The sequence below is a fragment of the Semicossyphus pulcher genome, unplaced genomic scaffold, assembly GCF_022749685.1.
Source record: "Semicossyphus pulcher isolate SPU_LCO1_2020_fin unplaced genomic scaffold, fSemPul1.0.p SCAF_6, whole genome shotgun sequence".
Lineage (NCBI taxonomy): Eukaryota > Metazoa > Chordata > Actinopteri > Labriformes > Labridae > Semicossyphus > Semicossyphus pulcher.
Window position 1 is genome coordinate 886894 of NW_027211737.1, and position 13766 is coordinate 900659.

General features: G+C 43.7%; 1 protein-coding gene across 1 annotated transcript; it reads left to right on the top strand.

Annotated features, from left to right (window-relative positions):
- The first annotated feature begins 1052 nt into the window (after positions 1-1052).
- On the top strand, positions 1053-12841 carry LOC138610332 (trichohyalin-like). The gene is made up of 10 exons (XM_069683069.1): positions 1053-1187; positions 1954-2139; positions 2364-2535; positions 2795-2974; positions 3084-3206; positions 3344-3477; positions 3563-3593; positions 3679-3772; positions 4259-4355; positions 4446-12841. The coding sequence occupies exons 1-10, from the start codon at positions 1053-1055 to the stop codon at positions 11406-11408; spliced, it is 8115 nt and encodes a 2704-aa protein (XP_069539170.1). The 3' UTR covers positions 11409-12841.
- The last annotated feature ends 925 nt before the right edge of the window (positions 12842-13766 follow it).

A 13766-nucleotide genomic window follows, 5' to 3' on the forward strand; every position in this document is an offset into this window, starting at 1 on the left:
CTACAGAAATACATCCTCTTCCTAGATACCAGTTTAGTATTTGATGGAAACATGGTCACTCTTACAATCACAGTAACTGTGACATTGAGTAGGACGGTAGACCTCAGAGTGTCTTTTCATATCAATCCATCATCCATCCATTTTTTTCCGCTTATCTGGGATCAGGTCGCGGTGGCAGCAGGCTAAGCAAGTTGACCCAGACGTACCTCTCCCCAGTCACATTTTCCAGCTCCTCCTGGGGGATTCCAAGGCGTTCCCAGGCCTCAGAATCCCTCCAGCGAGCTCTGGGTTTTCTTAGGGGTCTCCTCCCAGTTGGATGGGAGGCATTGAGGATGCCAAAACACCTCAACTGGCTCCTTTCGATGTGAAGGAGGAGCAGCTCTTCTCCGAGCTCCCTCTGGATGTCTGAGCTCCTTACCCTCTCTTTAAGGCTGCGCCCAGACATGCTGCAGAGGAGACTCATTTCGGCTGCTTGTATCTGTGACCTCATTCTTTCGGTCACTACCCAAAGCTCATGACCACAGGTGAGGGCTGGGCTGAGATCAACTGGTAAAGAGAAAGCTTTGCCTTCAGCCTCAGCTCCCTCTTCACCACGACGGTACAGTACAACCGCCGCATTACTGCTGATGCTGCACCGATCCACCTGTCAATCTCACGATCCATTTTACCTCACTTATGAACAAGACCCCGAGATACTTGAACTCTTTCACTTGAGGCAGAGACTCACTGCCCACCACTGTTTTCCAACAGAGACTTGGAGGTGCTGACCATCATCCCAACTGCTTTACACTCAGCTGCAACCACCACAATTGTTTTCCATTAAAAACACATCAGTGAGCGACCCTGTCGCATTGGCTAACTTGTTTCTTCATTATCATGCACATTCACATGTCCTACAGACACCACCCTGCACGTGTATTTCAATCCACCTCTGAAAATAGTCCCCGACAAATGCAGTGTTCCTACAGTTTTCTTTTACAGTTAAAAACTACAGCAAGCAGCTGTGAAATGAAAGGTCCTTGCTAAATGATCTGTCTGTGTGCTGTGTAGGGATGAAGTTCCCCGTGGATCTGCTGGCGGATGTCAGCCAGGCAGAGCTGGAACGGTTGGCCCAAAACTACATGAACAACCTTCTCTACAGCAACCCTGATACACCTGAACGCCTCACCCTGTCTGACTCCACCCAGGTAACACACACCTCACTCTGTTCGACTGTCTGACTCCACACAGGTGACATACACCTCACCCTGTCTGACTCCACACAGGTAACACACACCTCACTCTGTCCGACTGTCTGACTCCACACAGGTGACACACACCTCACTCTGTCTGACTCCACCCAGGTAACACACACCTCACTCTGTCTGACTGTCTGACTCCACACAGGTGACACACACCACCTGCATGCTGGACATTAGCTCACTCGTGTCATTGTTGATGTACTTATACAGTACAGTGGGATAAGACACTGTGACATTTCTCTCTCTTGTAGACCTCACTGTAGATGGGTAGGAGGGCAACTGCTGAGGGCCCGAGCCACTGCTGTGGGGGGGCATGGGGAGCTAATGTTTTGAGGCTAGTGGACTGTGTCATGTGACGTGGTGTCAGGATTCTCCCACTGTTTTTTGGAGTGGCAGAAGAACTCCACTGACCAGACTCAAGTTGTTAGAAGAGAGCGAGGCTCCTAGTTTGTCATTTGTGATCCATCACAGCTGTTTCCAGACAGAAGCAGACTGACTGACTGAGAACAACTTTATTAGTTTATCCCACTGCCATACTACAGCTGTACCACTTTAAACATATTTCTGTCCCCTCTTAGAATCCCTTTTCCTTTGCAATCTTAGCTTTCGGTCTCTGAGTTTGGCTCTGGGACGATGGTGTCAGTGATGTAAATCTGTGAAGTTGGTTTTAGACATATTGTTTCTATGTACTGATCTGTCTGACTGTCCTCAGGTCTCCATAAACATTTCCAGTGTGGGTTTCGTGCCTCTGTATGGATCCAGTGACAAACAGAAGATCCTGGCCCTCTTCTCTCCCTCTGACCCGATGACTGCTGTGGCTTTGTTCCTGCTGGACCGGTGGTGGACTGTGGACGACCTTCTGAAGACAGCAGACGCTGCACGAGACGGACCTGTGGAGGTACGATTAATTTACTCTCATGGGAGAATACAGTGATCTCATTGATCATTACTGGTCCAGAACTGAATCTTGTTTTCATAAGCAGAAACATAATTGGGACAAACCTTGAAAGGAAATGTGCAACTTCATAAGCTTTGTATATAATACAACAATCAAACATACATCTGACAGGATGCTATTCTATGAAGAATAATGTGATCTTTTTCTGTGTGTGTGTCCCTCAGGTAGAGACAGTTGGAGAGAGGATAGTTTTATACATCCTGAATCGTGTCATCTACAGAGCCAAGGAGATGAGCTCTGAGGAGCTCCCCTTCCTCTGCCACGGAGAGAAAGACAATGCAAAAATCCTCTGGAACAACGGAGAGGCTGTCGGCTTCTACTCAGTCAAACCCTCAGGTAAGCTTGAGATTAAAGGCAATTCATCCATACATATACCCCAACTGTTGTCTTGTGTCCATTATAAAGAATCTTTTGACAAATTTCTCTGAAGGTTTTGGAGCACAGATGTTTGCAAATGATCTCAATGCTAATTTCAGTCTCTTAATCCTAAAAGCATCTTGTATCAACACAAGACCTGGTTCAGTCCATGTCTGATAAATGATTGGTCCATTCCTTTTTGACAGTGTCCTCATGCTTATTTTTGTTCTCTTTGCAGGCAGCTTGTGTAATTCTTTTTCAACCAGAAGCTATCAGCTCCCTGTGATGGACTCCATATTTGTTCGAAAGTGTCAGCGTGGGAAAGACTTTGGCCTGCAGATGCTTGAGGACTTTGTGCTCAGTTTCAGAGAGGGCTGTCTGGGGTTGAGGTACCCCCTCACAAAATCCATGTACAAAGGTACGTCAGCCCCCCCTGCAGATAGTACGCTTACTGATTTGTACAGAAAGAATGTGTGAGAAAGAAAGTGTCTTTTCCAGTATAAAAACAAGTACTCCTTTGTTCACAGTATGTGAAAAGTACCTACGTAAGTACCCGGAGGATGCAGACCTGCTGTGGGAGGTCGAGGGCATCGGTGGTCCCAAACAGAGAACCAAGATTGCCAGCAAGATCCAGGCCATGGATCTGAGTGGTAAGAAAGAACAAGCTGCTCTGTAAAGCTAGAGCCGACAAATCACCCGGGATTTTTCAATAGATTTGACACCTTACAGATGGTCCGATCTGAGTGAACGATCTGAGAGACACTGCATGTCTTACTCTGTTTCTCAGCTGTGTCCAAGAGTCTGACGTTCAAAGAGGAATCCATTGTGATCACTGAAGTGACTGAAAAGGATGTTGTGATGGAGGCAATAACCACACAGATGGAAGAAACTGCATCTATGGAATGCACAGTTGAAATTGTGGTACATCATAATTATAATTTTTTTATTCAATTTTAGACGCATTTATGTACACATGTAACAATTGTCTGTGTGATTTGATTTGTAGGAGGAGGTGACAGTACTGAGAGCTGCCAAAGGTGAACATTTCATTCTTTTACATCTAGACTGTAAAGAAATGTAATGTTTTGTAATGTAATATTTATATTGTAACACTTGTCATAGTTTCAGAAGGTGAGGTGCCCGTTGTAGCCCGGGGTCGGAGCAGTGGATCCAAGCAAAGGAAGATCACAGAGGACAAGACAGAACGAGTAATCAGGTCTGTATGAACACATCACTCATGTAGAACATCATTAATGCACTCATATAAGGAGATCCTTTTTCACATCACCTCTCAGTTCAACTTTCGTATGTCCATGTGATGCTGGGGGGCTACTTCATAGAATTGTTTTAGGGTTGTGTAAGACCTATAACATAGAAAAATGTTAACCACTCCTGATGTGTGTGCTAATTTTTGCAAGTCTTCCAGCACGGAAGACCCTGAAAAAGCAAAATGATTTGGCCCAAGGAATTACATAAATACATTCCTGATCCAGGGCGATGCTCGGACCCTCATCAAGAGTAGAGCCGCAAATTCTCTCGTAGCTGAAGCAAGTTTAATATCTATTTAGACAGTTTTGGCTGGAAGGCGTCAACTTTCAGTGTTTGATTTCTGCCATCTTCTCATTACAATATTCTCTGCGTTTTCAAATCAGCATGTCCTTAAACTGTTTAATGTTTGAAATTAATTTCTGACATATTTTAGGATCGAGGATATTGAAGCAGAAACCCCCATAGGGGATCAAGTTTCTGTGCAACAGAGGACAGAAGTGCAAAATGCGTCTGACCTGGTGCAGACGGAGGTGTGTATGACTAAAATCTTGGTTTCACATTTGTCTATATGAGCAGTACAGTAAATAGTTTTTGATTACAATTTCTTTGTTGTTTTTCAGGATATACTTAGTGTGACTCCTGAAGAAAAAGCAGAGGATGTAGTTGATACTGCACCTGAAGAAGAAGAGGCCTCTCTGATGTCAGAGAAAGCAGCCACACAGGACCTAGAGGATATGACGACTGAAGAGCCACAAGTAGAAGATGATGGTACACAGGATCTAAACAACACCTCCCATGACTCACAGGTGATAGTCGAGAATGTGGCATCAGAGATTGAGGAAGTAGAGGGAGAGTGTCAGACGGACACTGCAGTGCTTGTTATCTCTGGAGAAGTTTTACACAATGAGGCAGAAACTGACATTGAGGTCACTGATGAAAAATCAGAAGAAACAGGTATGCAACATGAGGCAGTTAAAACAGCACATGCTACATTAGAGAACGGTGATGCTGCAAAAACAGGAAGAGCAGTTGTTAAGGCCGTAAAAACATTACAGAGTGAAACCCCCAGACGGAGATCCCAGCGTTACAAAAAGCAAGAGGAGGACGTGAAGGAGGAAACTCCAGCCCTGGATGGAGGGAGAGTTCTGAGAGGAAGAACTGTTTTGAGCCCCCCCACACCCAAATCTACACGCCACAGTCAGAAGGTTCATCGAGAATTAAAGACTGGGGTTGAGGAAGTTTCTGCAACTGAAATAGTGGAAGAGTTAGTTGTAACTGAGGGAGAGGAACCGGAAGAAATTACATCCATGAAAGAGGATGTTGCGGAAGAAACACAAGAGCTGGAAGATGACCAACCCACAAATCAAGAGGTGACAGAGAAACAGGAGGAGCCTGGGGTGGAAGACACTCCAGTAAAGGTTGCAGAATCAGCAGGGACAGAAACGTTAGTGACACAGGATGAACAAGAAGTCTCTGATGATGATGAGGTAGAGGAACCCCCTGTTGTGCAGAAAAGAGCTTTAAGAGGCAGACGCGAAGTCACCACTAAACCTACACCCAAAAGGCAAAGCAAAAGACAGAAACAAGATGAAGAGCACACAGAAGAAGCTGGGGGTCCTGCTCGGGAAGATGAAGCAGACAAAGAAGAGGCAGAGGAAAAAGCAGAGGACAAACAGATGGTAGAACAAAAGGATACTGACAAAAGGGCAGAAGAAATACCAACTGAGGAAGAAGAGGGTACACTTCCTAAAGCAGAGGAAGCAGCAGAGGATGTCTTACCTTCGACTGAGGAAGAGACTGAGGGAGGTACAGAGACTGTATCTGTGAAAGCAACAGACAATGAGGAGGAGCCTGACACGGCTGCTGCTTCCGAGACACTAATTCCCAACAAAGTTCTTCCTGAGGCTGCTGTACCTGTAGCTGAAGATCCACAGGAAAAGGACATTGACTCTGAAATCCCGATGCTCCAAGAAGCCACAGTCGTTCTAGTTGACATAAAAACAACCTGCCATCATCTTAGTGACAAGGAGGGAGAGGAAACACAAGTTGATGAAGAAAGTGTTGATCCAGAAAAGGAAGAGATGGATCCAAAAGCAGGGGAAGAGACGGTGGCTTCTTGTGTTGCTTCAGAGGCAGAAATGCTGATTTCACAAGACGAGGATGAAGGAGAAAAGGAAATTAGTGCAGAAAAATCTGTAGATGCAGCTGCAGGGTCAGAGGTTGTTGAGGACGGAGAACTTCAGAAAGACAATTCTGATAAAGAACAGGAAGAATCGGCCAACTTGGAGGAGGAAAAAAGTAAAGCAGAGGAACCCCCAGTTGTTGTAACAAGAGTTCTCAGAAGTGGGAGAAAGACAATTGATGCAAGCATCAAATCCCCAAGTAAAAGCACCAACCAGCAGGATGAAGAAGACAGAAATGAGGGTATTATGGAAAAGGAGGCAGATGAAGCAGAAACAGGCAACATTGAAATGGAAGAAGAGATAGAAGCTTCAGATAAGGATGCTGTCACAGAAATGGTTCCTGTGGAAGAGGAACAGTCGGCAGATATAGAGGCAGCCATCCCAGTGGTAGATAACGATGAAGAGCAACCAGCTGAGGTAGAGGAGGCAAAGAGCTTGGAAGAGGAAGAAGCAAGTGTTACAGAAACCAAAGCACTGAGTAGTGGAACAAAGACCACCACAGCTACCCCAAGAACAAGAAGCAGAAAGCAAGCTCAGGAAGAAGCAGAAAACTGTGATGAAGAACCAGCAGTGACCACAAGAACACTGAGACGTGGAAGGACATCTGCCTCTGCCACACCTAAAGACAAATCCAGAAAAATCCAGGAGGAAGAGCAAAAGGAAGAAGAGGTATCTCACAGTGCAGAAGAAGAGGAGGCAGTTAAGGAAACATCTGTAGAAAAGACAGATGAGAAGGTTCCTGAAACCGAGGAACAATTAGAGCCAGAAGGAGAGGCGGAGGAGTCGAAAGCTGTGGCAGAGGAAGGACAAGATATAGTGAAAGAGCAAACAGAAGCAATATCCAAAACATCTGAAGAAGCAGAGGTAGAGACCAAAGTAGAGGAAGTAACAGCAGCTGCGCAGGAGGACGTTCCTGTGGAAAGTACTACTGCAGATGATGATGAAGAGGAGCAGAGTGAAGAAACAATGGCAGAGGAGAAGTTTTCGGATTCACCTGTTGAAATACAAAAAACTGAGCAGGAGAAGGTGGTAGAGGAAAAGGAAGGGCTGGAGGAGAAAGCAGAAGATGCAGTGACAACACAAGAAACAGAGGACGGGAGAGCTGAGGAGGCAGCTAAAGAAGATGAGGCCCAAAGTGTTGACGAGGAGGAGGAACCCACCGTCATTGAAACCAGAACAAGGAGAGGTAGAAAGCCAGCAGTCAAAGCCACACCCCGATGCAAATCATCAAGAAGACGACAGAAAAAGGGTGAAGAAGAAAAGGAGGAAGCTTCAGAAATTGACAAAGAAGAACCAGAAGTTCAAGTCAGAGTTCTCAGGAGGGGAAGGAAGTCAATCCCCATCGCACAAAGAAGTACTACAAAACTAACATGCAAGCAACTTCAAGAAGAAGAAGAAGAAGAAGAAGAATCTACAGCAGTTGAGGAGAAAGAGGCAGAGGAAGAAGAGGAACAAGCAGAGGAGGAAAGACTTAATGAAATTCATGCAACTCAACAAGCAGAACCAGCAGTTGGTGTTGAAATAAAACTTGTCGCTTTGGCAGAGGATGATGTTGTTCAACAAGATGTTCCAGAGGAGGAACAGGCCGGCAGTGCTGAGACAGTTGGAGAAAGTGCTGATGAGGATATGACCTCAGATGCTGTGGCTCAAGAGGCAGTGACAACCGACACTATATTGAAGGAGGAACAGTCAATCCACATAGAAGCAGTGTCAGAAGAAGGAACTGTAACAATAAGTGAACAGGAGGGGACTACAGCTGAAGTTACATCACCTTCAGATGATTTAGTACAAGAAGGAGAGACTGACACAATGTTACACGAAGCCACCACCGACACAGCTTCACTCACACCTAACAAAGAGGAGGCAACACTTTCAGTAGATGAGCAACAGAGTGATGTAAAAGTAACCCAACTTCCCAAGCTCCAAAGAGTGACTGTGGTTTTAGTGGACCTGAAAAAACCCAATCATGAAGTCCTTGAAGAACCAGCAGCTGTGGAAGAGGAGGTTTCTGTGGAACAAACTACTACTGAAGGAGAAGAGGAGCAGAAGCAGGAAACAACAGAGGAAGAAGCACTAGCAGAGAAAGATGTTCATGGTTCCCCTGTTGAAGAAGAACAAACTGAGCAGGAGAAGGTGGTAGAGGAAAAGGGAGGGCTGGAGGAGAAAGCAGAAGATGCAGTCACAACACAAGAAACAGAGGACGGGAGAGCTGAGGAGGCAGCTAAAGAAGATGAGGCCCAAAGTGTTGACGAGGAGGAGGAACCCACCATCATTGAAACCAGAACAAGGAGAGGTAGAAAGCCAGCAGTCAAAGCCACACTCCGACGCAAATCATCAAGAAGACGACAGAAAAAGGGTGAAGAAGAAATTGACGAAGAAGAACCAGAAGTTCAAGTCAGAGTTCTCAGGAGGGGAAGGAAGTCAATCCCCATCGCACAAAGAAGTACTACAAAACTAACACGCAAGCAACTTCAGGAAGAAGAGTCTACAGCAGTAGAGGAGGAACAGGCAGAACACCAAGCTGAGGAGGATAGACTTAAAGAAAAGGATGAAACTCAACAGGCACAAGCTCACCAAGACCCTGCAGAGGTGGGACAGGCCGACAATACAGAGACAGTTCTACAATGTGCAGATGAGGGAAAGACCTTGGACGATGTTGCTAAAGATGTCACAAAACAAGATATGGTGGAGGAGGAACAGTCAATCTCCACAGGTGAAGTTGCAGAGGCTGAAGTTGAGGAGGCGGAACAAGAGACAATCCTAACCGGAACAGACGAGGAGGCCAAAAAGGAGGAGGAAGTACCAATTATTGAAACAAGAGTTCTGAGAAGTGGTGAAAACGCAGTGAGAGCCTCACCAAGAAGCAAAGCCACACAAGGACAAGATGATTCGCAAGAGGCAGCTGAAGAAAGAAGCACAGAAGAAAATGAACCAGCGGTAGAAACAAGGGTTCTGAGGAAGGGAAGAAGGTCTGCTCCTGCCACACCTAGACGCAAATCTAAAAGAGCCAGAACACAGTGTGATACAGAGGAAGAGGAAGACGAAGAAAAGACTCAAGCTGAAACAGAGGATGCCAAAGCAGTGCTGGAAGATGCTGTAGAAAAAGAGGAAAGCAAAGATGAAAAGTTTGAGGAAGAAAACGAAGAAAAAGCCGCAGCTCAGGAAAAAGAAAATACAGAATCAGAAGTTGAAATGGGAAAAGTAGAAGCTGTGGAAGATGACTCACTCACAGAGCTTAATACCTTAGTGGAGGAACAGCCTGCTGTTTTGGAGGGACAGGAAGAAAGTGCTGTTGGGGAAAGTGCTGAGACACCTATTGCAGATGAGGGAAACCTTTCTGAGGAGGAGGAACCACCAGTTGTAGAAACAAGAGTTCTGAGAAGTGGTGAAAAGACTGTGAGAGCCTCGCCACAAAGTAAAACCACAAAAAGACCAGATAATGAGCAAGAGGAAGAGGCAGCTGCAGAAAGAAGCACAGAAGATGAACCAGCGGTAGAAACACGAGTTCAGAGGAAGGGAAGAAGGTCTGCTGCCACAGCTAGACAGAAATCCAAAAGAGCCAGAACACAGTGTGATACAGAGGCAGAGGAAGAAGACCAAACTGCTCCAGGTGAAGAGTTGCAATTTGAGGAAACTAAAGCTGATGAGACAGACAATAACAGTGTTGAGAAAATGGAAGAAATGGATGGTGCCCAGGGTGGCGCTCAAGAAGAAGATAAAACAGAGCCAGAAGCTGAGATGGGAAAAGGAGAAGCTGCAGCAGAGGAATCGACCAAAAAGCAAGAGACCCTGACAGAGGAACAGTCTGCTGTTCCAGAGGGACAGGAAGAGACTCCTGTTGAGGAAAGTTTTGAAGAACCAAGTACAGAGGGTGGACAAGTTCCTAATGACGAAGAAGCGCCAGTGGTTGAAACAAGACTTCTACAGAGTGGCGGGAAGGTAGTTTTTACTACCTCCCCGAGATCCAAAACCATAGAAAACCAACAGACTGAAGAAAATGAACAGGATGGAACAGTGGTGGAAAAGAGTTCTGATATAGATGAACCTGCAGTTGAAACAAGGATTCTGAGGAAAGGAAGGAGGTCTGCTACTGCCACACCTACACATAAATCCAAAAGAGCCCGCACAAAGTGTCAGCTGGAGGAAGAGGGAGAAGATGATACTATTCCTGCTGTGGAGACTGAAGAAGAGGAAGAAGAGGCAGGGCAGGACGCACCTGAGATAAAAGGGGAGGAGGCAGAGGAAGAGGGAATGGGTATGGAAACTGAGGAGAAGAAAGATGTGGAAGAGGAGGAAGCTGAGAGTGAGGTAAGGGGACAATCTGCTGTTGGAGATGCAGAGGAAGCTGCATTGCCTGAAAAGGAGGACGATAGTGTGGCAGCTGTGGAAGAGGAAAGCACAGTCATAGAAACATCTACAGAAGTGGAATCTGACATTGCCAGGGCTGAAAAAGAGGCAGTAGTAGAAGATGAACCTGTAAAGGGAGTCGAAGAAGCTCCAGCTCCATCAACAAGAACTTCCCGAAGATCAAGAAGACAGAAAGTCCAAGAATCGATGAAGACTCAGCAGCAGGAAGAGGAAAACCCCGAAGACGAGGAAGAGGTAAATGCTCAGGAACAAACAGAGGAAACTTCCATTATTAGACAGGAGGAAGAGCCTCCAACTAATGGTCCTGCAGAGGACCAGGTTGAGGAAACAGCTGATTTGTCAGAAGTGATGGAAGAAAAAGCTACAGAGGAATCACTGGAGGAACAGCCATCAGAGAGCAAAGAAGATGAAACCGTGGACTCCTCAGAAGTGGAAGGCAGAAGTCTCAGAAGGAGGATGAAAACTGCTGTGGACCAAGAAGAGGATAAAGCTGATGAAATCCAACTGCCAACACGAAGATCTGTGAGGAAAAGACCAAGAGTGGATTATAGGGAAAACGTTGAGGAGGATGAGGGAGCTAAGTCTGAGGCAACCATTGACATGGAGGAAGAGGATGAAGTGGAATCAGATGAGGATAAAGACAACAAGACAACTGAATCATCTGCTGATGAACCAGCAGAGAATCAGGAGGAAAGCAATAGAGAAGAAGATATAGGGAATAACATAGGAGCTAGTGAAAAAGGGGGTGTCCTCAATTTAGTATTAGACACAGATGAAGAGGCGGAGACAACAGATGAGCAGAATATGTCCGAGGAAGAGGAGGAGCCTATAGTGATTGGAAACAGACGTTTAAGAGGGAGGTTAGTTCCTTCAGTAAAAATCACACCCAGACGACGCAGTGCTAAAGTACAAAAAGATGAGGAGTCTGATGAAGAAAAGATCCCCCAGTCTGCTCAGACGAGAAGTCTCCGCAAGAGAAAGAGTGAGGAGGTAACACCAACTCGCAAATCAAAGCGTCACAGCAGACTTTAGAATGGTCTGAAGACTGACTGCAACCCAGTCTAATGGCACTTTGTGAAATAGAAAAAAAAAAGTTTTCTTTTTTAATATCAGGGTGACCACTTCTCACATATTACCTGCTGGCAGCCTTCAGGGTTTTCTTCTCATTCACAGAGGAGTCAACATTAACATTTTATTTCAGTCCAAACCATAGACCTTCTTTTTTATATAACTGAGAATTTCTTTTTCTATTTCTAAATCTGTCAAAGGTTGGTTATATGTAAGGTCCGAAACTACTTGGTTATTATGTCAGTAAAAATGTTCTACCTTGATTTGTGGCCTCACATGGGACACCAGAAATCAATTAATATTTCACAAACTACTGTAAGACTGGGTTGATGATTAACATTGATACTTAAATGATTTAATAGTGATGAAATTATTTTATACCATTTATTGATGTCTGCATGCAAATTCACATCGACAAAATGTAACAGGGCCACATTGGATGATTTTTGACTGTTTCTTGAAAAGCCATAATTTCCATGTTAATTACAATTTCTTAAAGCAGTGAATAATATTTTTATATTGTAAATATTATCTTACACGTCATTTAAAATGTGAATGTCTAGTTTGCATTGTGTAATGTAGTGGCTGAATATGTTTTCAGTCTCTGAGATTTTATTCTGGTGATTTACTGTGGTGTGTTTTAAATATTCAACAAGATCCAATAAGATGCAGTTCAATATAAGACTTTGATCCTTTTTGAATTTGACAAACGCTCAAACAGGTTCTTACTTAAAACAGGAACAAGACGTTTTTTGTGTGTTTTAGAATTGTGTACTTTGATAAAATATTACCAAAACATGTTGAGCTGAACTCAGGTCTTAACATTAACGTGCTCTTTTTTGATATATATTTTTCATGTAGAGATTTCAACATGGAGACCTGTGGGAATGTTTAAAGTACATAGTCTAACACATGAGTACATCTCATATGTTACATATGAGATGTACTCATGTGTTAGACTATAACTAACTGTTGACTAACACTTTTAGAGAGGATGATTTTCTGAAGCCATCGTGTAGCCAAACATCCTCAAAGTTGTTTTTAATAATGTGATAGTATTTAGTCACCAATGTCAATTTAATTTCATTTGTGTCAGTTACCAAACATTTTTGAGCTGTGACATCAAATTGATAATTCAAACATATTTGTGTTTAATAGTTAATCCCATTTACGTCACCAGGCAGCAGCAGTCACTTAATGTCATAAACTACACCTATTTTTCTTAAATAGTGTTTTATGTAGACTAACCTTTTCTGTAAAGCTATTTTTCCATGAACTGAATTTACTATTTTTCTGTGGCAAATAAAGGATTTCTGAAGATAGTATTTTACCTGTCATTTATTTTATGTTGTGTTTTTTGAGCCCAAACTGTAGTAATAAAGCCTCCACTGTAATGCACACTACACTGTTTGTCTATTTCAATATATTGAGGGAGATACATTTTAAACAATTATAGAAATAATGACAAGGAATGACATGAGACATGTATGATGTGAGATCAGGTAAAAAGAAATATAAAATGTGCTTTCTTAAAGGTGTGCAATGTAATTTAAAATAGAAAAGGTGACAGACAAAAATAAAAAGAGGAAATCGAAATTATTACATTCAAATCATCAGTAAGACCATTTTAAGACATAGACCTGCTGAGATCTTTATGTTAAAGAATACCTTTAGAAATGTATTTTTAAGATATTCAGCACAGCAGTCTTAATACCAACTGCAGTCATTTTTATTAATATAGCGCTAGAGAACCCATGCAGACCACTTTTAGCCACCATTGTAGTGGAACTATCAACACTGCAGGTCAGAAGCTGCCTCTTGTCACACCTCCTCTGAATTGAAGTTTGACCCAGAAGTTCCCCGAGCCCTCTGTCCCATAGCCTGAGAAGTTAACATGTAACCTGAGCAGTCATCAGAGATCCAACACACAACCAGAAACAATCAGCAGTTTGTGTGCCATGTCTTGCTGGACGCATGGACTTGTGGAAGTGTCCTGTGTATATGCAAAAATAATAGTTATACATCTTCATAGTCTGATGTTCTCAGCTCCCAGCGTAATAAGGCTAAGTTTTAGTGCATGATGTAACTGGCAACAGTGTTGACTTTATTATACAGTATGTCATTCATTCATCTTATTATGGATATTGGTTTGTTGTGGTATAAAACCACTCCTGTATGCATCAAAATGCTTGTACTCTGTCTTTGCAGGTGCATTATTCTGATAACAAGGGGTCTGAACTCTGAGCACCAGCTTCATGAGCAGTCTGTTAGGTGTTAGTATTGCTCAAAATCAGTATTTTTGTTTAGTATGTGTAAGACATC